The sequence below is a fragment of the Labrus bergylta genome, chromosome 2, assembly GCF_963930695.1.
Source record: "Labrus bergylta chromosome 2, fLabBer1.1, whole genome shotgun sequence".
Lineage (NCBI taxonomy): Eukaryota > Metazoa > Chordata > Actinopteri > Labriformes > Labridae > Labrus > Labrus bergylta.
Genome location: NC_089196.1, coordinates 4,733,581 through 4,760,896, shown reverse-complemented (window position 1 = coordinate 4,760,896; position 27,316 = coordinate 4,733,581). Strand labels below are relative to the sequence as shown.

General features: G+C 41.3%; 1 protein-coding gene across 1 annotated transcript; it reads left to right on the top strand.

Annotated features, from left to right (window-relative positions):
- Positions 1-993: 993 nt before the first annotated feature.
- On the top strand, positions 994-18,570 carry LOC109995112 (TNF receptor-associated factor 2-like). Its single transcript, XM_020648721.3, has 10 exons — positions 994-1,482; positions 3,888-3,966; positions 4,456-4,554; positions 5,491-5,652; positions 6,704-6,778; positions 6,906-6,980; positions 8,364-8,849; positions 9,879-10,056; positions 10,151-10,299; positions 11,551-18,570. The coding sequence occupies exons 1-10, from the start codon at positions 1,295-1,297 to the stop codon at positions 11,767-11,769; spliced, it is 1,710 nt and encodes a 569-aa protein (XP_020504377.1). The 5' UTR covers positions 994-1,294; the 3' UTR covers positions 11,770-18,570.
- The last annotated feature ends 8,746 nt before the right edge of the window (positions 18,571-27,316 follow it).

Sequence of the window (27,316 nt, the reverse complement as noted above, 5' to 3'; positions counted from 1 at the left end):
CTTGAGCCGGCTCCCCTCGGGTTCCCAACCCAAGTCCCTACAGACTGAGCCCTATGATTAGAGTAATCATTTTACTAGAAACTTGTTATTTTGTGATATCAAAGTATATCTTTAAAGCCTTTTTGCAAATATTGTGCACACCAGTTGGGTGGCTGAACCGGGCCACTGACTTCTGCAGGGCTATTAGAAATGCACAAATTCACACAAATGAAAAGCATTTCTTAACCCTTTCTATCTCCACAATAAAGTGGCAACATTTAGATCAGTGATTCTCAACAGGTATCAATCAATCAATCAATCAATCAATCAATCAATCAATCAATCAATCAAAGTCATTTAGCACCAATTAATGACTGGGCCTTAAATTGGGATGGGCCTTTATTTGAAGTTTTACGGTAGGCTACATCATTCCATCACAATGATTAATACAATCACTTTGGTTTTACTTTGAAACCAAAAAATGACACACACACACACACACACACACACACACACACACACACACACACACACACACACACACACATCTGAAACTGACCTGGCTAAGTGCAGCCAGCTTTCCACAGCTGTGGCGGTCCAATCAGGTGTTATGCCAAGAAATGCATCCCTGCCAGGAATTGCATGCACCTCGCGGAAGTGTTGGAAAACCATATAATTTTTTTTCCCCTTTTTATTGGTGCAATATCGTGACAAACTGGTGACATACATGACAAACGAGGCAAAAAAACACAGAAAAGATCAAAGTAAACAACAATAAAATAACATAGAAGAAGTTGGAAAAAAGGGATGAAAAGACAAATACAGAAAAAAAGATATATTTATATATATATATATATAAATTCTCGCCAACAAACAGTGTTTGAATCTGAATTATCTATAGAGTAAATTTAAGGGTGGATGCAAAATACGGCAGTGTAGAAATTGGTGCCTGCCACATTTTGAATTGTCCTTCAAGGGTGCATCAAATTCTCGACAGGGATACATTTCTCGGCATAACACCGGCGCATCCTGGGTTCTCGTGATAACAGCCTGGAAGGTCTCTTTTTTTGTTTTGCGACACCTAGCGGCAGACGTAGAGACCTACACCTAAACACAGCATCCTCAGCTGTCACCACATGCCTGGTAATATTAGTCTCTGCATGTAAAGATCAAGCTGTGTCATGCGTTTTAAACAATGTGTACGAAGAACTCGGCAATGAGACGTAGCTGGCGATGATTTCTAATGTTGCACTCAGCTTTATTTGCTGTCTTGAACACACCCCGCTGAGCACCCCGATATTGTTCAAGAGGAATAATGGCTGCACAGGAGCCGTCTCCACCATCTTCTCTGGAAGGCAACAAACCGGGCTTCCCGAAGAAAATTCTCGCCAACAACCTCGAAGACAAGCATCTGTGCAATTCATGCCAGAAGGTGCTGAGGAGGCCTCTGCAGGCTCAATGCGGTCATCGCTTCTGCTCGTTCTGTTTCAACAAAATAGTGAGGTGAGTGTCGTGGCTGCTAGCGAGCTAGCTCGACGTGTACTACAGAGCCTGTCACCATACCTGCTTCAGAGATGTCCATTTAATAATGCTGCCCTGCTTTCAGTCACATGTAGCACGATGACACAGAAAGTCTCGACATTTAAAAAATAAACCAGCTTAATATTTCAGACTACATGCAAGTCACCAGTCACCTCTTCATCTCAAAACATCTTCAACATGTGTGATGGTTTGGCCAGGTGTGCTCAGTCAAATCCTGTTAACCTGCACTGTGAGTCAGCTTCAAATGTCATGTTTAAATGTTACCTTTGTATTAAAGTCATATCAGTATTTAAGCATATTTGCCGAATTTACCAGAAAGTCTGCAGCTTGTAAAGTCTTTATAACATATTTGACTGTGTCTTTGTCTTTTTAGGAAGCAGCACACATTAAATTAGATTTGTACTATACCAATAAGAAACTGTACCATAGTGAAACCTCAAGTACCAGGCATGGCACCAGGGTATTACTATGGCAAGTACCAAGGTAATTTTAACAATACTAGAGTCAGGGGCGATTCGAGAGTCTGTTGGGGCCCTCCAACTTTTCTCTTGTTTCTTTTTTCTTTTTATAGACAGCTTATTCCTCTTTATTTTTCTTTGGTGACTATCACTGACAAACTTTGGTTTTTGCGGTAATAATACATGCAACACATGGCAGGGCAACAAGAGTGAGTGCTGTCAGATGGGGCCCACTTAGGAAGGTTTTCTACTGTTTCCCCTAGGTTTACAGCGTTGGGGTGGGGTGGGGACAAGCCGACACGACGTCACGACGTCACAAACACAACAAAGGTCCTTTTCTATCGGAAAGGTATCCTTAAATGACTTCTTTCCCTGATTTCCCCAACTCTATCCACTATCCTATCTGTACAATAAAGGCCCAAAAAGCCCAAAAATAAATCTTTAAAAAAAGCACTTTACTTTAATATAATGGTACCCCCCCCCCCCCCCCCCCCCTTGGCTGTTGATAAGCAGCGCCTCTGACCAGAGTGCATGTAGGTCCCACCTTATAAAAAACAGGGCACTTGTACTGAAGTAAACACAAGGTATGTACTATACAGTAAAATATATAATAGTACATGTACCTGTACTATAGTATTCTCATAAATGTAATGAGACATTTTCATCAAAATATTTGTACCATACCTCTCATAGTAGATACTGTAACAAAAAACACATTGTATATTAAATGAAATAATAATTGCCAGGCAAATACTCAATTTATTTTTAATTGATTCCAATTTAAACACAAACTTTCTAAAATGCTTTATTTGCATTTGTGTTTCATGATTTTGTCTGAATTAGACAGTTTCTGATGTATGAACGCCTTTCTTTCTGTCTCGTTTTTTTTCCGGGTATATAAAGTGTTGGTAGATAATTAAAGGGTAACACAGTACAGTAAGGCAGACGCATTTCGGTTTCGGTCACCTAGCAACGGACGCTGTTGCTTTTTGGTCATGTGCTCCCCTTCTGCTCTGCACCCTACTACGCGGTGAGCGCAGCACACACTGCGTCCTATCTGAAAGGCCCTTTAATGGGTTGATAGTAGGCCCAAGTCCTCATCACATTTTATAGAGTAATGATTATTTAATACAGAGACATATTTGCTTAATTAAGTAAACACATTTTGCATAGTTACTAGGGAATGAATAAATAACTAAACGCTAGTTAACCATCAGGTAGATGGTCCGTTTCAAATTTTCTCAGTTTGTGATGTCACAAGCTGGATTCTGGTAAAAAAAAAAATCCCCTCCCCTCCCCTGATATCTCCACCCATGGACTCCACCCCCAGTCTAGAACAAAACTTTTGCGCAGATCCGCCATTTTTATTCTCTAGTGAAGGAGTGAGGTCTACTGGGAAAACTCAGGGGGGGGTCATTACATTTAAAGAGACACACACACCAAAACAGAGCGTTCTGAGAGAGCTGGTTTATACAGGGTCACAAACCTCCTCTGCTGCTTGATTCATATTATGTTTTGACTAAAGCACAGCACAGATGTTTCAATTAGAAGAATCTTGAACTCAACCAGTTCCACAACTGAAACTAGACTGTTGCCGGCTAAGCAGCTCTTCCGTCTAGCAACACCTGACACCCCAGTGAAGGTCCCCACCTGTAAAGAGCATGACCTGAACCCCGAGGCGACACCTGCTGGAGCAATGTGTGTCTTACACTCTTGTAACTCCTAAATATGACTCCTACAATGTTGTGGAGAGCTTTGTTGAGATTTCAGGGTCAAAGGTGAACTCAGTGGTCTGAAACAGTATTTGGATTGCATGGATGGTATATGTACAATGTATATAACATATAACAGACGATGAAGAGGTATTTGTTTAAGATAGTGCACATATTTGTCTTCCTCCCTTTCCAGCTCTGGGCCACAGAAATGCAGCGCCTGCATCAAAGAAGATTTGTTTGAGGAGCCCACCTCTATTCTCAAGCAAGGTGGTGTAAGTACATTTTTTTACCCTACATGTCATGTTCTCCACAGGGTCTGTTGCCGGATTTCAACTTTTGACTGCACTTTCGCTCCATAGTTTGTTGACATATTGACGAGGCTGTCTCTTGGGGAGGACCTCAGCCACCTTTGGTATTTTTAGGTTGCAGGCGATGAGAGCCAAATTTCTTTTGGAGCCTCAGAGTGATGCTGAGAGTCAGCACTGTGGCGTCACAGTCATTGTTTGTTTTTAAATACAGAGCCAGCACAACTTAAAGGTTTGTGGCTGCTCTGTAACTCCTGGCAGCAGAGATGGAGCAGCTCTGGTAGTCATGTGTCCAGAGAGAGACCGTATGTGCTGGAGAAATAAGAGAGCAAAGTGAGATCCAGGTGTCCTGATCCTCGGTAAAGTGATGCTCACAGTCTGTAACAGAATCACTCCGACTGTAACCAAAGACATCAACAAGCCGTCACTGACAACACCTTCTGCTTCTCTGTGCAGGCTTTCCCTGACAACGCAGCACGGAGAGAAGTGGAGGCTTTGGCAGCCGTCTGTCCGAATGAAGGATGCACATGGACGGGAACTATCAAAGAATTTGAGGTGCAAATTATTGCAAAGCAGTCTGGGAAATGAACGCATGTTCACTAGTAGAATGTCAGTACAGTTATGAGAGTGGTGGGTGTGTTTGTTTGATCTACCTGCAGTTTACTGCAATGCAAGTTCATTTATACAGCACATTTTAACAACAAGGCAATTCAAAGTGCTTCACACAAGACATCCAAAGCATCATTCAAATCACTAAAATACTGTATGTTCAAATATAACCAAGATCATTCAAATAAAATGAATTGAAATAAATAAAATACAATTATAAAAAGAGTTATATAATAAACGTAAGAGTTACAGTGCAGATTTAAATTTTAAAATTGTTTATTGAAAGGCAGCTGTAGAGAGATGTGCCCTCTTAAATACCAAACAATTAATCACTAATTTGTTTTTTCTAGCTGTTATCATCTATGTGCAATTCTTCTTATCTTTTATCTTTGACACATTTATTCTTAAACCTGTTAGATACTTTAATTAAAAATAATTCTTTAAAGGAGGTTTTGCCGATCGCATCCTGATAAAATACAAAACATATACTACCTCATAGTTATGTAAAGTTTCTTCATCAGGTCATTGGCCCTTTTCAGACTGCCGTTTCAAGCTGCAATATTTTCGCCCCTGTGATGTAATGAGGGGACGAAGTGATCCCCCCTCTGTACCGTCTTCAGAGGTAGAAACGGAGGCGTTACAGAGTGTGTGTATGTTGAACTCCCGCTGAGTCGTGCTTCTCCTAAGCTGAAGTGCATCGTAAATTCACAGACTGGGACACCAATATTACCCCGCTGAGGAATCATTAAGAATGTACAAAGACGTGATGATGGCTTAGTTACGTCACTTTTGCAAAAAAAACAAAACACTGTAGTCCTGCTTTAACAAACACTAAGTATTAAGAAGGAGAAGTTTACAGAGTTTATTGTTGTTCACCAACAGGCGAGCCATGAGGGCAACTGTGATTTCATGATCATCCTGTGTCCCTCCTGCAAAGAGCTGATGAGAGCCAATGAACAGGAGCGCCACAACGAGAGAGAATGTCCGGAGAGGACGCTCAACTGCAAATACTGCAAAGAACCTTTCCTGTTAAAGAACATAAAGGTGAGGCTGCTCTCCATGATTATTATCCAACACTGCTCAAGGTGTTGTGTCATTATGTAGCCCATTGTTTAGTGCAAATATTGTGACATAATACTTCCAGACCTGATCATATCACATGTATCTCCTACAGATACAAGTGATATGATCAACGCAGAGAGATTTGAGTTAAAGACGAAGCCGGAGGTGAAAGGGTCAGGGGCATGCCAGGGCTGTCAAAACAAAAGTTAAGTTAAAGGAGCAATATGTTTAAAATGGGAACTGAAGTCCAAATACATTTTTTAGAGAGAGCTGTCTCCCTCCGCCCCCTCCAACCTAGAGTGCATGCAGGTCACCATGTGGTGAACACTGAAGCTTCAGTGTTTATCCAGCTCTGCATGGGTCTGTAAACCTTTCTGTGTTCTAACCTCTCTCCATTTTTCAAAAGCATCTCCAATATTGATCCTAGTTTGAGCACGTTTCTGCTCATGGAGCTTATTAGAAACATGCAGAGGCTTTTTAGGTCGGGTACAATCACAATTCTATCTGAACCAGTTCTCTTGCTGCTTCCATCGCTGCAACACCTGTTGGTTTGACGTTTGCCTGGCAAACCAAGGGATGAGGCAGTCATTAGTAAATATATGAATTAATATAATCATTCTCTGCTGTGTCCCTCTCCTTCTGTGCAAACTACGTTAGACCTTCATTTTTATTTAGACCTTTAGAACGTTTGTCGTCACTCTTTGGTTCAGGTTTCTTTGAGAGAGGCCAAATCAAAGGCTTGATGATGCATTAATAAGCAAGATCCTGTAGAGCCTCAAACACGTCGAGCCTGACAGATCCTTTAGAGCCGCCCCAATCTAGAAACCCATTGGTAGACCAAAAAGGCCTCTGGGAATGGATGTGAATTTCTCAGTTATTCTGGGGAAGTCAGCGTAGTAAAGTAGTATAAAAAATACTGCCACCAATGTTGGAACTCGATGTGTTGACAAAAGAGGCAGGAAAGGAGAAGACAGCCAAAGCCTCAGACATTTCTTCTGATGTGAAATAACTTCATTTGGTTTGTTTTTTTTAGGCTCACGATGAAATCTGTCCAAAGTACCCGATGATCTGTGAAGGCTGTGCGAAGAAAAAGATCCCTCGAGAAAAGGTATCCCATACATTTGATTTCTCTCATAATTCTGTGAAGATTGATCTCATTTCAGAATCAGTTTCTGCAACATATTCAGTACTTCATTAGCTTCTTTCATTTTTTTTTGTTTTTTTTTGTTTTGCAGTATGTGGACCATATTAAGTTCTGCAGTAAATTTAAAGCACCATGCAGGTTTCATGTTGTTGGCTGCGATACGTCTGTAAGTAGACATCTTTGTCATAATTTGCTCTTTGAACAGTGGCTGAGTGATAACTTCTGGATCATGTAATCACTTGGCAAAAAATAAATAAATGTACCAGGGCAAAGAGTTTATATGTAAAGTACCAGTAAATGAACATATCAGGTTGATCATTTCATATGATTCCTCTCAGAACATAAAGTATGAAACCATTACATCATGCTGATAAAAAAGGTCTTTGTTATATTTCCGACCTCGCCTTTGTTTGCCAACAGATGACATGATTCAACAGTTATTAGTGTGAGCTGCTTCATGCCTGTCAATGAATCCTGTTTGTTGAGTATGAAGTCTGTTTGCTGTTACACACAATTTCTATAGAAGGTATTCATCCTACTTAGAGTTTTTCATTTTCAAAATTGAAGTGAAAACCTGATGCCTGATTGTTCCTCACTTCCAATTTCCACATACTCCGTGCATGCCGTGGTCCGTCACCGCCGTTCGCGGCCACTCTAGTCAATGATTGTGTTTCCACAGTGAGCGCCGCCGTCCATCTACGCTGGACAGAATAGAATGACCCGGACAGGAAGTCAGACAAGGAAGCGCACAGAGCGTCCGGTCAATTTCAAAATAAAACACACTATATGGATTCACAATGGTATTTTCTGTCACTTTAACAACAATATGTCAAAACAGGCACCTAATGAAAAACAAATCAACGTCAGAAAGACAAAGCAACATGTCGTTTGTACGTTCTTTCTCTTTATTCTCGTGTGATCTTGTAGTTCTCCTGTGATGTGTGTACAGCTGCTCATGGCTGCGTTCTGCTGCCCTCACGTTCTGAGGCACCGACTGAGCACCTTGGTGCTGACGGAGCGCGGCGGGCACGGACAATGGAGAAATTTGTTGTCAGAGTGTTGTCCTGCTGTCTCTTCTTGTGATGAACTGCACACCAGCAGCTGTGTGATCATGAGTTTCTACAGGCATTGTTTCAGATAAAGATGGCCTAATAAAAACACCCACAATGCACCATTACAGAAATATACAACTGTAAGACTGACCTCTGTGAGTGGGTCTCAATTAGTGTGAAGAATCTGCATCTTCTATTTCAGAGTTAAACGCACTGTATGTAGACTCCTCCGCCGGGGGCTCTCGATCCAAACAATAACAGAAGATGACTCCCACTCTTTTAATTAGAAAAATAAAACCATGAACAACTCTGGGGATGAATACTTACTATAGTGCTCTAACATCATTTGCTCCATGATATCTGACAGCTGTTCTTATTTTCTTCTCCTTTGCTTCAACTTTTTCATGATTAACATTTAGTTTCTGTCTGCACATTGTGGTTGAAAACTGTTGTATGTGTTGTAAATGTTTCTCTGCTCGTCTTTCTTTGATGCCAAGGTGGAGAAAGAGAAGATCCATGACCATGAGCGGCAGTGTTCTTACGAACACCTCAACCTGCTCCTACATTTCATCATGGGCATCAAGGTGAGCTTGGAGAGCCTGCAGCCCCAGAGCTTGGAGGTAGCCAGCCACAAACTGCAGGAGCTCCACATGTCCCTCAGGGACCTAGAGCTGAAGATGAGCCAGCTGGGTGGTGGTGGGGGTGCAGCTCCCGTGCAGGGTGCATGTGCCCCGACCTTGTCCACCTCCTTTACCCCGCTGCCCAGTGCCATGGGAGCCGCTCTCGAGCTGCAGCTCCAGAGTGAGAAGACCAAAGTGGCCGAGCTGAGCCGGCGCTGCCAAGAGCTGGAGCTCAAAGTGAGCACGTTCGAGAACATCGTCTGCGTCCTCAACCGAGAGATGGAGCGCTCCTGCGCCACCATGGAGGCCTACAACCGCCAGCACCGACTGGACCAGGACAAGATCGAGATCCTCAACAACAAGGTGAAAAAACTGCTTCACCAACTTTCCTATGTACTAAGGTCTTATGTTGGGACGTTTGGGTGGGGCCAGCATTCAGGAGAATCTTGTCAGAAAAGCAGACATTGACCCGTTAGGCTGTCGAGGGATTTTCTTTGGTGGGTTCTCATTTTAACCATGCCCACTTCAAGACCTTTAAAATAACCGCTGCGGCTCAGGCTTTACCTCGGTACATTGGCACAGCGTGTCTTTAGAAGCATTTCAAGCCTTCCCTGCGAGGTCTTTGGCTGGCTAGCAGAGGGAAGAAGTGTAAAGGGCAACATGTGAGGACCCTGCTTTAGAGTATGAGGCCAATGCTTGCTGCCAATGATGGTGTCAGTTTCATCCCTCTTAAGACACCTCTTCATTTATGTATATTTATTGATGAACAACATCTGTTATTAAGAAAAATGTTTGTGACTTCTTTGGGCAAGGTGGGCTTCACCTGGGCCAGAACATGAGGTGTCCACTTAAATAGACAGAGGGCTGGGGTTGAGATATGTTGACCCCCGGGCTGATACCATTCCAAATATGTCAGTTCCAGGTGTGTGTGACCTTCAGATCCGGATATATAGCCTCTTCAAATTGGTGATTTCCAATATTACAGCTGGATCATTGAAGGTTGTCTTACAAAGTGCATAAAAAGTGAATGAAGAACACTACACATCTCAGTGTCACTCTGAAATATCATTTTATTAAGGCTCTAGTCCTTTGACTTAGCCAATCGAATGAGCTCTTTATTTCTAAAGAGGAGAACCCAAAGAGGAGGCTTAGAGGGGCCCATCCTTTTGTTAGGACTTTACAAAGTTGTTCTGTGAGTTCTGCGGGTCAGTTTCATGTCCAAAGGGTCATGTGGAGAAGGACCAGGATCAACAGAATCTGATAAGAGATGTGAACTGGTTCATGTCTTCTTTTAGAGATCTATACACCTGCCCTTTGCTTCAGGTTCTTCATTAGTTTTCCTGTGAAAAATGTAACGTCTTGACAGGATCTCTTTGTGTTGCTGTGCCGCAGGTCCGTCAGCTGGAGAGGACGGTGAGTCTGCGGGACCTGTCCATCGTGGAGATGGACGGTAAAATGAGGGAAATGTCTGCTGCCACATATGACGGCATCTTTGTCTGGAAGATCTCCGATTTCACCAAGAAGAGACAGGACGCCGTGGCTGGCCGCGCCCCTGCTATGTTCTCTCCTGGTAACATCCTCTTTCTCACCTGTGTTATATTCTCGTCTATGATCTGCCTGAAATGAGCTTCATGACACTTTGTTTGTGCGTTTATGTTTTGTAGCCTTTTATACCAGCAAATATGGCTACAAGATGTGCCTGCGGATCTACCTGAACGGGGACGGTACGGGCCGCGGCACCCACTTGTCTCTGTTCTTTGTGGTGATGAGAGGACACAGTGACGCACTCCTCAAGTGGCCTTTTAACCAGAAGGTATCACACATTCAAACAAGGGGTCTCCACACTGCACAAAAAGATGCTAATGTACAATGCTTATCATTTAGCATACACATGTATGTGTGCAGACTTAGTTTTTCTATTACAGTATACAAACACATACATCATACTTGCTTTCTATGTGAGAGCCAGAGGATCAAATCTGTCTAATAAATATGGTTCTGAGGGACGAGACAGCCCCTCTCATTACACAGACTAAACTTCAACATTGACTCTTTAGATGTATGTGCTGGGGTCATAGGTCACAGATGAATATTTCAGTTGAAGTTGACAAACATCTGTTGAAATCAAAAATCTGGTTGTTGACGTTCATTCACATCAGAGACTTTATTCACCTCGCAGGTTGAAACACTTACTTCAGTATCCAGGTAGTCTTCCTGCACAAAACCACTCACACGTCAAGGTTTACATCCAAAACATGTTTTACCTTAAAGAACATAGTAGAGGAGAAATCCATTAAGAAATGATCTTAAGATCTTAGTGGCCTGAGAGCACGTGTAGTGTGTAAGCTGCCTAAGTGTCAAGAAAAAAAAAAAAGCATATTTATATTACTTGACTGTTCTAGATGCTTCTCCTTTAAGTCAGTTGATTTTTTTTATGTGCATTTGACAAGACTGTTTCCAAGTTATTATAAATCCTTCTTTCTCATGATGCATTATTCATTCTCTATACACTGTTAATCATATAGTAACATTCATTTAAGTGCCATCATGCTAAACTCTGCATTAGGCCCTGGTGTCCACCTAGCGTTTTTTTCGGAGCACCAGTGTCTTTTTTTCAATGGTTTTCAATGAGGAGAAAAGGCGCAGCGCCCAGCGTCTTTTTTCCAAGCGCTCTGCCTTTTGTGCGGCCACTTCGAGTTGAAAACCTTTTACGCTCTATTCAAAATATATGATATTCCCTGTAGTTTTGCCGCTAACGGATCGTGTCTTGTATCCACATCCTCTTTGCTCCGGGAAATAAAATATCTCAAATATAAAACATGCAGTAAAAAAGTAACGGAGCAGTGTCATACGGAGGCAGTTGTCAACAGACTGTTGTCATAGAGACAGGACGGACGTGCAGTGCTTTTCTTCTCAGCGCACAAACGCTTCACACAAACACTCCTGGGCGCACAGCCAGAGCTTTTCTTCCCGGACAAACGCTAGTTGTAAACGGGGCCTTAGTGCTCTGCAAAAAGTTAAACTTACTAACTAAGGCTCAACTCCTCTAAACGTTTGTCCTCAGGTCACCCTAATGCTGCTTGACCAGAACAACAGGGAGCACATCATCGATGCCTTCCGGCCCGACATCTCGTCCTCGTCGTTCCAGAGGCCGGTCAGTGACATGAACATTGCCAGCGGATGTCCACTCTTCTGTCCGCTCTCAAAGCTGGACTCTAAAAACTCCTACATACGCGACGACACCATCTTTATCAAGGCCATCGTAGACCTCACTGGGCTCTAGTCAAACGACGAGGGCATGAATCTAACCCTGCCTTTGGTTGCTATGGGAGACGACTCAACAGGCTTTGTTTCCTCCAGAAATGTTCTGCTTCAGGTTTGTGTCGTACTTTTGGGTTTGGGCGGGAGTGTGAAACATCAGACAAGGAAAAAAAGGTTTCTTTTAGCAGTGGTTCTCAAGACCTCCTTAGCCTCTGTACTTATTTTGACAGGAACAATGATTACCTACCAAAGGGACCCAAGACCTGAACACAGTACATGTGCCAGTATTAGGCTGGTGATGGGCGTTAGCTTCCCTCAACAAGACGTTAGAGGCCTTGCAAGACCCTAGGTAGGACATTATGCTTGTAAAATAAGTAGACAACCTGGATGACATTGTCTCTAATATCCAGTGATCATCCTGTGGTATCTTATACCACAGACGAGGCTCATCGTATAGACTGTATGTAAGAAGTGGACGTAGCTACAGTGATGACCTCAGTTTGTTTGAGGACGTCTGCTTTAAGGCTCTGAGTCATAGCCTTCACCCCTTTTTTGTTGTTGTGGTTGATTGAGTCAAAGAAAGGACCCAAATTTGGGGGACAGAGTGAATATGCTATGCTATTCCTCTTTCCTGGTTGCCATGGTCACAACTTGTCAATTCCACGCAGCGTCCCCTGAAAGCAGACCGTGTTTCTATTTCGCTCCAAACAGGGACTTCATTTACAAAAGTGTGTTTAAAAAGATACAATACCCTTAAAAGGAAAATGTTCATTAAGCGAATAAATCAATTAAGAAGAAGACTTTCAATACCATTGGGCGAGAAGAGTCGCCCCCTTCCTGCCCTGATAGAGAATGCAGGTTTCAGGCACTTTAACACTGACTTCTCTTTGAAAACAAGAGCTGATGGTGCGTTTCATTTGATCTCATAAGTCGGAAATTCCGAGTTACCTGTCTGATACGTCGTCAGGAACGCCCCCCCTGAAGTCGGAATTTGACTTGGAAACTTGGAGTAACTTCAGGGGCCCGAGTTAAAATCCAACATGGCTGCTCCGTGCATCAACAGTAACATTTGAGCTGTAACAGTAGCTGTGTTTATTAGCAGCTTAGCCTTCTTTTAGTGTAATTAAATCAATAACACAGATAGTACAGTGCAAGTTCTCTCTGTGGACATGTTGTCATTTTATTTTTGCGTTCAAACTATCACGTAGTGTGTTGTTATCGCCAGGTATTAGCTTAAAAAACAAAGGTACTCCTGGAGGCGTCCATGCTGCTTGTTGCTAACTGGAACTGAAACGCGGGAAACTCCAGTGTGATTCCCAGCTCCGAGATCCGAGGTAAATGGAACGCACCATCAGTCCAATGAAAACAAGTCATAACTCACAGCTTTCTCTTTTGGCTAAAATGTTAGCGCGCTGTTGCATTCATATCTTACATTATATCACCTTCAATACACATTGAATACATAAAAACTTTAACATCTCCTTCCTTTAGCAAGCTAGATGTTATACCAGTGTTTCCCCTACCATTATATTAAGGGGGCGGCCCGCCCCACTTGAAAGTCAAGTTAAATGTTTTTTTTTTAGATTTATTTTTGGGCTTTTTGTGCCTTTATTGTAGGGATAGGATAGTGGATAGAGTCAGAAATCAGGGAAAGAAGTCATTTAAGGATACATTTCTGATAGAACAGGACAGCTGTTATTAAAAGTAACACATGAACACCAAGATTCCTTCAAGTGTTTGTGTTGGCGGAAAGAATCCACATGTAGGGAGTGTACAGTGCTGTTAGGAACAGGAAGTCATCACATGTAAGGCTGTCAGGATTTACTAGTTAATAGTGATGAATTAAGGTCAGAAGTTAATTCATGTTTTTTTTTGTTTTTTATCACCAATAATATATGCTATTTTTTTAGGTGTACCATGGGTAGGCATCACTATGTCTCCCTGTAGTCACAGTGATGGAAAAGAAGTCCACTGCTGCATCTTTGAATGTGTCATGTCACTTTTAAAAAACTTCTAGACAGGGGGCGCCAGGAGCCTAGTGGTTAGTACGCACGCCCTGTGTACATAGGCTGTAGTTCTCCAAGCGGACGACCCGGGTTTGAATCAGACCCGTGGTTCCTTCCCCGCATGCCGTTCCCCACTCTCTCTCTCTCTCTCTCCCTGATTCGTGACTCTATCCTATCTCTCAAAATCAAGGCATAAAAAGCCCAAAAATAAACCTTTAAAAAGAAAAACACATCAACTTCTAGACAGCTCAGTTGACGAGTCAAAAGTAATATCCACCTGTAACAAAGATAAATGTTAAATACATCCAACATTTATCTTTGTTATTTGAGCTGTTTGAATTTAGTCCCTAACCACTTCCTGTTTCTGTGCTAAATGCAGTTAATTAGTTAATGCAGTAACTGTCGATCTATCAACGAGGCCTTACCTGTCCTTCAAAATAAAAGGCAGAAAGTACTCTCAGCTTAATTCAAAATAAAAGCATAACAGTTTTCATTTTAAATGCGAAATAATGCAATTTCAAACATTCGATTTAAAACATGATTAATGGCAATTAACTATTGAAATTTTGCGATTAATCGTAAAAAGAAAAAAAATAATCATTTGACAGCCCTAATAAGTCATTCAAACTAGTGAAAATCAACAGTGAGCTTTAAGACACTAAAAGAGAGCTATAGATCGGAGTTAGCTTTGTCTGTCGCTATCATGATGATCGACTCCCTTCATATCACCTGCAGTCATTTTGCCGATTGTTAATAGATAAATATTAATAGTGCAGCTTAAAAGAAAACAGTATGGAGATGTAAAGTGCTTTTGATGCAAACATTATTTTTGTTATCAGATTTTCACCCGGGTTTTGTATTGTATTTTTATATTTTTTGAGTTTGGCATTTTAAACACCAACATATTACCTGATTGGTTTGAATTTGAATTAAAAAGAGAAAATAACGAGCCTTAGACCAGTGACATCGTAGCTACGTAGATTTGACGTTGTAGAAACACAACAATAGATTAAGCAGGTCTAAGCGCTTGTGTTCACTGCTTGCGTGTACAGCTTGTCATTTTAGTCGACTCATCATCTTTCAAACCCCCCCCGTGCGTTCATAAATGTGGACACACATGTAGCCTTCAGAGTATCGCTCAGCTTTGCACAAAGTTTGTCGTGCAGTTGATCTTTAAAACTTGTTTACTGCTTTGAACATCTATGCCTCTTAACTCTGAAGTCCTGTGTTCAATGGTAATCATTTGTGGTGGTGAACATTGCTTGAATTCCATGAATTCTGAGTGCTGTGTGCTGTGTGCTGTGTGCTGTGTGTGTGTGTGTGTGTGTGTGTGTGTGTGTGTGTGTGTGTGTGTGTGTGTGTGTGTGTGTGTGTGTGTGTGTGTGTGTGTGTGTGTGTGTGTGTGTGTGTGTGTGTGTGTGTGTGTGTGTGTGTGTGTGTGTGTGTGTGTGTGTGTGTGTGTGTGTGTGTGTTGATCAATTCCTGTCATGTTAGCTGATGTGTTTGTTTGCATGTTTGGAAGATTGCAACAGTGTCTGGTCTGTCTGTCCGGGAAACAGATTGTTTTCCCAAATGGAAATAACACATATTTTATTTTGAAAGAAAACTTTGCATATAAGATCTGACAGATGCAATGACTATTTTTTAATGTTTAACTTTAATTGTTTGTTGTTTGCATTTTGACCATTTTACAAATTGTGTATGCAGTTGCTCTTTAGCAAATTGTGAATCTAATTTTGTGCGTATACCGATTTTTAAATTGAAGTGGTCAAATGTTAAATCTGTCCCTGCAATCATTTTTTTAACATAAAAACAGAAAAGTTTGATTAAAATATGTCCACTGCAGTGTCTTCACAAATAATTAATTCCCTTTGTTTATACTTTTTGATGTGATGCAACTTATTCTTAAAGGAGCAGTATGTTACACACCTAGTGTGTAAAATGGGTACTGCAGTCCAAATTCAAAACATTGTAGAGAACTGACTCCCCCCCTCTCAAGAGTGGATGCTCACTCAGGTCACCATGTGGTGAACACTGAAGCTTCAGTGTTTATCCAGCTCTGCATGGGTCTGTAAACCTTTCTGTGTTCTAACCTCTCTCCATTTTTCAAAAGCATCTCCAATATTGATCCTAGTTTGAGCACGTTTCTGCTCGTGGAGCTTATTAGAAACATGCAGAGGCTTTTTAGGTCGGGTACAATCACTTCTATCTGAACCACTTCTCTTGCTGCTTCCATCACTGCAACACCTGTTGGTTTGCTGTTTGTCTGGCAAACCGACGGGCGTCCAAAACAGCCGTTTGGGGGTGTCTTAAAAGCGCCTCCCTTCTCTGGTCCAAACAAATCCAGAGCATTCAGGAGCAGAATCTAAAGTTAGAAGGAGGACATACTGGCTGCTGCATTGTTGTCAGAGAAGCCAGCACTTCAACAGAGCATGTTTCCTTAATGTCTGATCAGATAGTAAGTTCATTTTATCATTTAACCCAGTAAATATCTTACTGATTGGACCTTTAAATAGTCTTAAATAGATTAACCTCGATACTGGTAATGCCACATCACTAAATTCAGAAAACATCTGGATATTTGTGAAGACACTGAGTGATATTTCCATATGGGTGGGGCCTGTGGGCGTGCTTAGACACACAGATGTGTGGAGGCTTCAACTGAGCTGTGCAGGCCTCTGGATGGAAAATGTCGATGTTATTATAATATTTTCCTATTTTTGGATTTCCTTACAGCTTTGAACTGACCTACTTTTTACAGAAGAATTAAGTGCCTGTACCTGTTTTATGTTTCATGAGCCAACTAAGTTGTGGATGTGCTTTAATGTGATTTTCAAACCATTGAAATGTGAATATCTTGATTTTGGGCATTGTGTGTTTGATTTGTGTCTCGTCCTTTATAAACCCTCAGTGTGTGGAATTGTAAGTGACTAAGAATGTTCCCCTTTGAATACAACAAACTAGTGAATGTTACAGCTTTTACTTTATAGACCTACAGATCAACTGAAGTCAGAAAAAGCAGAAACACCCAGCCAAACACATCCAACACGTGTTGATACCTCTCAACAATACTGAAACCTCTCTGTGCATGAGAGGTTTCAGTGGTAAGAAAAATGCATATCTATATAAATCACTGGTTCTTATTGTAAAGCAGAGCCTCATTTTTATGATTTTATGATAAATATATAAAGGAGGGAGTGATTTGATTACTTTGATGATGTGCCTGAGTTTGATGAGCTGTGTGCTGCTGTGATGAACTTATCTCTGATATATAAACTCTATTAATAGAATATATAAACTGTTTCACAAGTTGAGACCGTTTAAAAGCATGTGTTGGATCGTTTGGCTGGTTGTGAGTACATGATGCAGTCTGACCTCAGTAAGGGTGGTTTCACAACTAGGGACCCGGACCCGGATCTGAGAACGCTTGACCCCAAAGTCTGGTTCATTTAATAAGTGTGAACACAAACGTACTGTACTCGGGTTCCATGCCCGAGTCCGCTTGAAGAGGTGGTCCTGGGCACAATTCATGTGTCCTCGAGTACGGTCTGCGAGAGATGTGAACGTATACGTGCTCAAACAAGGAAGTTGACCGCTGTATGACGTCATTCTAAACTACTCCTGTGGCTTCAAAAAACATTGTGTCCGTGCAGCACGTGACCGTTTTATCCTCTCAGCTGCACGGTACATGTGGACGTAGGAAGAGGGTCGTTGTTGGCGTCTCAGAAAAAAACAAAAACAACTCAACAGTTAGCAGGACGGACTCAGCCAGTGAGTGGTTGCCATGGTTGCTTTCTCTTCTTTCTGCTTTTTGGTGGATTTGCAAACCAACTGTGTGCTTACTGCCCCCTGCTGTATCGGACTGTGTACATACACGACCTCACTCGGGTACTGATCAATGTTACTAATGTGAACGCAGACCAGTGGGGGGGTTGAAGGGGAGAGCGGAGCAATCGTGCCTAATGTGAAAACGCCTAAAGTTGCAGCTCATGTTCCTGAAGTCACCTTTGTCTTTGTGATTATTACAAAAACACATCCTCTGTTTCCCTCTTTTATGATATAAATATATATTATCATTGCTGCACATTGTGAAAACTACATTTTGCATGTATGACTGCAGTCTCAACTCAACAAGCGGCTACATTTATTTGGGTGGCTACGTCGCCGATTGATGCTCAGCCTAGCAGCGTGGTGAGGACATTTTTACCTTGGCTCTTTCTCGTTACTGTGTTACCTGATGTGTGCTGGGACTTGGCTGTATTCATAGCCTCATCACAAAGGGCTTCACATTTCACTCCATCTGCTAAATGTCAAAGTAAAGCATACATACGCGTCTGTGTGTTTGTCTGCCCGCTGTAGCTGCATCTGTTTGGCGGGATCTGACAGAAACGTCTGCGGAGCGCAGCAGGGGAAACAATATCACATCTGAGCCTGTTCATGTTGGGCTGTATCAGCGATGTTAGACGATGTTAGAAATGCCACACTGCCTCACTGTTATTGCAACAGAGTAAACAATATGTCAACTTGATGTATGTAGTTCAAATAACTCTTCAGAAGTGTCGAAACCGAAGCAGGTCGGTTGATGTTTATTTACATATCTATCTCTCTGTGTACAGATCTCTCTTAAAGCCCATACTGAGATTAAGATGAAGAGCTTTCATCTGTAGCAATGACATCAAACTGCATTGTTCTTGTTCTCTCTGCTACATAGTGTGTGGATAGTGACTTGTGTGTTGGTAAACTCTTTGTACTACAGGACATTTGTTCCATATTTGTATTTACTTTTGTTTTATTAAAGTTTTAAATATGCAAAGATGTCAGATGTCTCTTCTTTTGTTTTGAACGTTTACTACTTTTCTACAATGGGACAAATCTGACAACAGCAACTTTTCGTTTTATTAACCTGGTTTTGCCACACGGGGGAGCCCAGTGCAAAGGCAAGGAAGCATTATGACAGTGTACTCTGTTTTCACAGAACAGTTAGACTCGACACAGTACTGAAAACAGACTTTAAAAAAAATGAAGGAAAGCTGAGAGAGTCCTGCTCAGGTCATGCTCCAAGAAACATGAAAGACAACTGTGAAAAGGCAGAAAATGTAAAAACTTCATCAGCCTGGTTTTGCTGCACCCACAAGTCTCAGTGCACTCTAAGTAGACTGTAAATGAACACGGACAGAGCCTGAGTGACGTCATCCGTTGGTTTCTTAAGGGCTGCTTTAAAGCCCATCCATGGTTGTTGCCATATTGGATATTCTGACATGTTTACATACTCTAAAAAGTTAAATGCAGACAATCAAATAAATACCTGCTTCAAGAAAAGTCACTTAGTTAAAAGCAGGGTTGGTAATTTTCTCCAGATGGAGTTTTTTAAGATTTTGGTTGAAATTGTCTTTAGGTCCTGAAAGAAATTAATTACTCATGAACTCGGAAAATCTGTCATCTGTATCAGTTGTAATCCTGTAAAAACTTCGACCAATGTCTGCCATGAGGTACCAATCTGATGGGGGGTGTAGACGGAGCACTGAGGGAATGCTACTTTCAAAATCATGCTCGTTTTCGGAAATTACCAAACCTGCCTTTAACATGGTAAAGGATCACGTTTGTTTGTATCTGACACATCAATGACTTCTCATCACAACATCCTGATAGCAGCAGTTTTAAAGCAAGTTCTCTTGAACTCCTACAAGCTCTCGTCCAAATCCAGTACTGCGCTCCCTCTCTCCCACTGTAGGACTCCTCCTGCCCGTGTAATCACAAATCAATCGCTGAAACTGCAAGCACAGCAAGGAATGGCATCGCTTATCATTGTATATGTTCAATGATTTATATATTTGTATGTCCTCTCTAAGGTAGAGATAAAAGGATGGTATCTTGAATGGTAAAGAAATAAATCGTAAGTCAAACTGTTTTAGGGGCATGTAAACTGTTCCACACACGACAGAACATCAAACTCTGAGGTAAAAGTAGAGCTCCTTCAAAAACAACATCAATGCCATACTCCTTTTCATCTCCATGTGGTATAGAAAGAAACTTTCCTTCAAGTAGTTTACCAAGTGGCCTTAACAAAGAGCCCTCTTTTGGTTTCTTCCTTGTTAGGCTGGAAAAAAAGTATTGCATGCATAGCTTCAAAGACGGGGTCACGTTGAGTAGGCAGCACCCCTGAGACAGAGGAAATGACCAGTGACAGGCACAGAGGAAAACAGCAAATTCATCTTAAGAACGAGGAAATATTACCTGCCATTTCTATGAATGAGGTTATGGTTGTCCGAACAGGCTGATCTTTGTGCAGTGTGTCCTCCAGTTCTCCCCTGATCCAGGCTAATATGCTGTCTAATACCATACGAGCTGGAGAGATAATTGGAAGAGGCCATGTCAGGGTGCAGACCTCATTAGAAGGCAAAGTTTCTTAATGTGGATAAACTTCTCTCTAAAGTAGAAATTCTTTTGGATGTACTTTGGTTTACATGGAGGTTTTAGTACTTCTAAATTTGACCTGTTATACCCAGAGAATAAAAAGGGGTACAGAAGTTTGGAAACTTTAAGAAAAAGTGTTTTTAAAGAGCATATTAAAGCAACAATATGTAGGAAAGTTGGTTGATGCGCTTTGGTGCCCACAAAAGGTCTCTGAGTTTAACTGCACTGGTTTAAGACACACATAGTGCTGTTACGCCTTAGACAACGTGCATTTGTTTACAAGCAGAGGGTGTGAAAACGGCAAAGAGAAGGAAAAACAACCACGTCGACTGACAAGGTACAATAATATTACTGGATCTGCGCAAATATGACTTTGCTAGCATCTACAGCCCGTTTTAAAACTATTATCATGTTGAGTATGTGTGTATCTTATGAGTTGGGGGTATTTATTAACATAAAAACATTTCAAAATCTCAAAAAACTGGAAATAAATGGGATAAGGGGGGTAGTATTACAGTGGTTTAGAAGCTATTTAAAAAAACAGGAAGCGATATGTGAATATGGGAGAGTTTGTTTGGGCATTACATATGGTGTTCCCCAGGGGTCAGTGTTGGATCCAATATAATTTATTATGTACATCAATGAATTGTGTAAAATTACAGATGCATTAAAGTTTGTACTATTAATACTATCAATACTACAATAACAAAAATATGATATCGAGGCTAGCGGGGAATCATGGGAGTTCTCTCTGCTACCCCTAGATAGTGGAAATAGAAAAGTTAAATAAATTCAATTGTGTGTGCGCACATATACAGTATGCCACCCCTTCATACGTCAGGGCCCCAGTTAGGCCACCCCAGTCAAAAAAGTCTGGACACACCCCTGCTGATGGGGAAATAAAAGTCTTTACCTTTGCGATCCATTGTTGACTTATTTATTTCAACTGCCAATGTTTGCTTTCCTATCCTTTCTACACACTTTTTTTTCCTGATGTATAGGATTTTCAAAATTAAATGATAAAACTGCTTAGTTAATTAGTTAATTGACTGTAAGGTTATTTTACGTCCTGGATTGTTTGACCTAATCTCCCTTGGATCTGGTCTTGACCATGACTGGTCCGTATGTTGTGCTGACTTTGCTATGACTTGACAGTCCTCTTGGGGCATTATTTAAGACCACAAGTCCTGCGTTTTATTACCCAGCATTTCCAGTGTGTTCAATGGGTGGTCATCACTAACTATACCAGAGTAATCACGTAGTGCACGAGATTAGAATCTTAATGAGGACTTCTGCAGTCAGTGAGCCGAGCCGCGACACGAGGTCTAATGTGGATTATCACATGTGATCAGGACGAGGGAGGGTTCCCTCTATATACCCAGAGGCATTGTGGGACATGCTTAGCTGTAAATCCCTCTTCCAGTCTGAGGGCAGAGCAAGTACTTGATACTGTTTCATCAATGTCATCGTGAAAGTAGTGCTTGAGGGCAAGACATGCCTAGAATAAACGATGCTATGGATGAATTCTACTATTGATGTCTATCTCATTAAATTTATACATCTATTTAAAAATAAGCAAACAAGTCTCATGTTACAAAAGGTCAGAAACTGCTCGTTTTGAATTAAAAACAGGATGGATAGGAAATAATGAATTTATAGTGTACTATTGCATGTTTGAGTGCAAAGCAAGTTACCAGTCCTGCAGAATAGAAACTTGATCATTTTGGTATGGATATCTCTTCCACTTTTATTATAAAAAGGAGCTAGCAATGTGGCGATTATGAGGTCATGATTTATGATTTGAACTACTAAAAGTTAACTGTGAATCAGTTTCATTAATACCAAGTCTTCAGGGCCACAGAAGTCCCAGCGAATAGGTCTTTTGTATACAAACCGTTCAGGGGGCGCCGGTAGCCTAGTGGTTATAGCGTGCACTCAGAGGATAAGGTACTCCATAGCAGTTTGAATCCGACCTGTGGCTCCTTTCCTGCATGTCACTCCCCATTCTCTCACCCCGATTGCTAGCTCTATCTACTGTCCTGTCTCTAAAATAAACGCAAAAAAAGCCCAAAAATCCATCCATTTTCTTTACCGCTTTTCACGTTAAGTCGCAGGGTTGCTGGAGTTGATCCCAGCTGTCATTGGGCGAGAGGCGGGCTACACCCTGGATGCCAGTCAGTCACAGGGCTGACCTATAGAGACAGACCATCAGCCACACTGACATTCACACCTACGGATAATTTAGAGTCACCAGTTAACCTAACCAGCATGTCTTTGGACTGTGGGAAGAAGCCGGACTACCTGGAGAGAACCCACGCATGCACGGGGAGAACATGCAAACTCCTCACAGAGAGGCTCCTGTCTGACCAGGATTTGAACCAGGAACCTCCTCGCTGTGAGGAAACAGCGATAACCACTGCACCACCATGCAGCCCAGACCAGCCCAAAAATAAACCTTTCAAAAAAATAAAATGCTCACTAAAATTGTAATATACAACATGAGAGAAGATTATATGAGAATTATTTTAATGTTCCTACATGCATCTATTTATTATCTCCTAAAATGCAGTACAAACTAGCACCTAATGTTTACAGTTTTCCTTCCATGTCGGGAAAACAAACACTATTTCATGGAAGAATGTGAATCTATTTCCTCTCTAATTAAAAATAAAAATCTTTTGCCATGAATTTACTTCTCAAAGGCCATGGTTTCAGATTTCTTTGAGGTTGTGGTACTGATGGCCTAGCAGTTAGATCGCACCCCATGTACGGAGGCTATACTCCTCCAAGCGGGCGGTCCGGGTTCAAATCTGACCTGGACCTGCAACTCCTTTCACACATGTCACTCCCCTCTCTCTCTGTGCTTTCTGCTCTATCCACTGTCCTATCAAAAAAAGACAAAGACGCCACAAATATACTGTATATAAAATCAACTCTTGCATATACATTTTGCATCCTATGATCTACCCTGAGCTGTCAGGAGCACATTTGTATTATGTTGCTCAGTAGAGGGCAGGCTTGTCTCAGTTTACCCCCACCTACCTTTTCAAATATGACTGAAAGCAAACCATATCAAGCCATCATGCATAAATATTCACAGTTTTTTCTTGTATGACATATATAGATATAACCACTGTCACAATATTTGACCAAGTATTCCCCCTTGTGTAGTTGTGGAGATGCAATGGGGTAAAACACTTGCATGAGAACAGAATGATCAATGTTAGTGGAAACACATTTTCTATCCATCCTCCTCTCCTGCCCTCCCTGCTGTCACCTCATCAGCATAGTGACTATAGCCCAGTGTCATCAGGCAGCTTGGTGGGTAGCAGGCTTCAATCTTTTTCCTCTCAGTGATATCATTTTAACCAGTTCCTCTGGTCCTCCGGGTCTATATTTTCCAAATCAAAGTTAGATTTCTCTCCGAGCCCGAGCACAGATGAAGAGCTCTTCAAGGACGTCTCTTGTGTTTCCTCTGTGAGATGCACAAGCGGCCATTCTCCATCTCAAAGGCAAACAGTGGGTGAGGAATCTCCCTGCTGCGTTAATCTTCACTGCAGGACGGATGTGACTCCATCACAAACACAGGAGGGAAAAAACAGTTCAGAAAAATGCAACAAATCTTGCTCTGTGTAGTATAAATTGTGTTTTTGCTGTGTTTTTAATCAGACATTACTTGTCTGAATTTCATACTATGTCTGTTAAAGAGTAAACATTTTAGGATAACAAGTTACAACAAACCAGTGTTCACTGTCATCATTTCTGGAGCTTGGTTTGCATGGAACCACGACCAAGAGCAGTATTTTTTTCTGCTGCAAACTACTGCCCAAAGAAATAAAGCCAATGCTGAAATGCCAAAAACTACAGTTCCTCAAGGGGCCACTTGAGGCTTGCTCCAAAACAGTGTCAGTTCCATAGACTGTAAATATTAAAGGACAGAGCCTGATTAACGTCACCCATCTGTTACTGCAGGGGGCTTTGGAGTCCCATTGATGGCGGTCGCCGTGCTGGAAATGCTATCTCACCCTACTGACTCATCAAAAAATTCACCCCTGTGAAGAGTGTCGATCGTGACATGAGCTAATCAGACCTTTTTCTTTTCTTTTTTTAACAAGGCTATAAACATGTTAATTTCTGTTGTAAATACAGTTTACTTGTGACTGTGTGTGTGTGTGTGTGTGTGTGTGTGTGTGTGTGTGTGTGTGTGTGTGTGTGACTTCAAGTGCTTCTGCAGACAGACTCAAGGGGACACTCAATGAACTGCAGGATTTTGCATTTCCACATCGGCCTTATTTTTCAACAGTGGGAGTTGCTGCATGGTTAGTTCCCATCAGGCCAATGTCAAATGCCTGACTTTATAGCAAAATCCAGTGCCAGTACCTTTCTCAACCCTAACTGGTTTGGACACCAAAACTACACTGATCAGTTTTACGGAAAGATTGGGCTCCTGAGCTAAAATAATAAGCTGAAATCACATTGATACAAGATTAAAGAGAACAACAATCATTTAAGTCTGGTGTTTAGTAAGTTGTGCTCTAGTACAGGTGCTCCCAAACTTTTCAGAACTTGCGAGGGGCCACATAATAAGGGTACCAGATACTGGGGACCCCCACTGTCTCTGGAGCTGGTTAAGACATATAAATGTAGTACACACACACACACACACACACACACACACACACACACACACACACACACACTTATAGGCCTATCCAAACACTGGTAACAAAAAAGAGCTACACAAAGGGATACATCAGCCTAATAACGATACCATTATTTTATATAGTCATTTATTGTAATGAAACATGTAACTTTCATGTGAAGACTTTAGCACCGAGTGGACGTTCCAGAGACACCTTTATGACACCTACGTTGTTGCTGTCATGTGCAAACTTACATTTAAAGTATTTTTACTTAATGGTTTGATTTTCATCTCACTTATATGATATGGTTTTATTTGAAATCGAACTACTGTTTTTAATATATTTTTACAATAATGGGTAAAATATTCCATTTAAATTGTATTAGTTTTTTTGGAAGGCATCTTGGGAGCCACCCAAAGGAGGGATCCCAACCGCGACTTTGAGAACCACTGTCCAAGCTCATCTTACAGCAAGTTACATATAAAACATTATATTAGTAACAATTTCACAATGGCTTACAAAACAAAATCAATGATTTTCAGTGACGTCCAAATAAGCAGTGAATATGTTCAGCTTTGTACACAAGTTCGTCCTGTCCATGTAAACATGATGTAAATACGGCTCTGACAACAGTACAGCTGGTGAGACTCACACTTCTCACTCATTGTGAACAGTCATGACTCAGAGACATTTACAGAGGATATACTGGATTTATGCTGTATTTATGTGTAAGATGTCGCACATTCTTCCATTAAGATGGGTTAAAAAATCTCTAAGTGTGACATTATAACCCTTGGAATGTATTTTAATCTCTTCTACAGGAAATTAACATTTTCATTTAATTAATTAGGGCTTGATTTAATAAATATAACATTTCTAGAATCATGGGATAATTCTGGATTTTTTTTTAGTTTTGTTCCATGATTCAAATTAAAATATGCATACCACAGGACGATGGAAACAAACATGTATTCATTTACTCCTCATTCATTTAATGAGTCACTGCATTCATTGAAGTGTAAAATTGTTGCGGTTTCCTCTCCACACCTGAAATCTACCTTTTCGGGGAAGGAAATTAAGAAGCCGTCGACCCCATGGAGAAATGTGTTGGCACAGTTTCTAAAGCGCAGCTTCATGTTAACAATGATAAATAGACCTTCTATGAAATACATATGGATGAATGTGATCTGCTGGGAGAGATGATGTGAAATGTGAAAGCTTTTGAGAGTGATTTTTTTCTTGTTTGAGGCTTTATATATATCAAGTTTTACTATCTCATTCCCCCTGGTGTCTGTCTTGGCAGAGATATACTGGACTATTCTCAGTTCTTATGTTTGTCTTAGATCAGGTTGCGGCAGACAATCACTTATTGTTATTGCTTTTAGGTGGCCCTCAAGAAGACATGCTGCACTCTGCTTTTCTCTGGTCTATTTGTTTTAAGGCTAGCAGCTGTTTTACTACTCAATGGAAATAGTGAATGGCATTCAGGAGCTGCCGCTGGGCTCTCATAGGTTCTACCTGCTGTGTTGTTCATCATTACCGTTAAGAGTTACCTGCTGAGCAGCCGGGCTGTTTTCTGAACACTCCCCCATCGGCCCTCACTTTGAACTAAACTCGGATATTTCTGTTAACACAAACAGGCTGTTCTTATTTACTGTTCACACTTATACCTTATGCAAAGGAAGGAAACAGTCTGTAGGATTAAGAAGCCCAACCAATTAACAATGGAAGAAAACAAAAGTAAAGAGACACTTCCTTGTGTGTCTGTAATAGGGCTATCACACTTGTAGAAAACTCATGAAAAACTCATGATATTTCCAGGAGGAGCTGTATGTTAGAACACAAACAGCCACATTTTCTTCCCGGATTTCAGGAGTTTCTCCTGCCAGACCCCTAGTATTTTTCCACAGCAAGTCCACGTAAGCTGATGTGAGAACACAGCAGGATATTATCCAGAGAATTCACCTCAAGCCTGTAGGAGGGGGTGGTGACGTTTATATCCTGTGACTGGAGTCAGTGCATAGACTGGATGCACACAGCCGCAACAATCTCTGTGCACGAAATTAATTGGCTGCATTACATTTCCTGTTCTCCAGTATGTTGTTCTACGCTCTATCGTCGATATTGTGATTCTGTCTAACTACACTTAGCATTGATATGAAGGCAAATATCATCAATATAGCGTGGTATAGCGTTGCTTCATCCTCTACTCCCGCTGTGAGGAGCATATGTGAACAACCAGGTCAGGAGAATATCCAGAGCAGAACTCCTGAAATTATTGTCGATATTTTCAGGAGTGCATATGTGAAAACAGCTTAATGGAAGCCATGAAAAGGCATTGATTGATGACCTTGGTATAAGAAAACATTGGACTCTCTTAGGATTACTCTAGCAAATTTTGATGGACACCTTGGTATGAGGCTGTACGTGCTGCACATCATGAAATGTACAACTTGGCTCTGAGTCAACATGGCAAAGTTCAAATTGTCTGACAGATGAAGAAGGA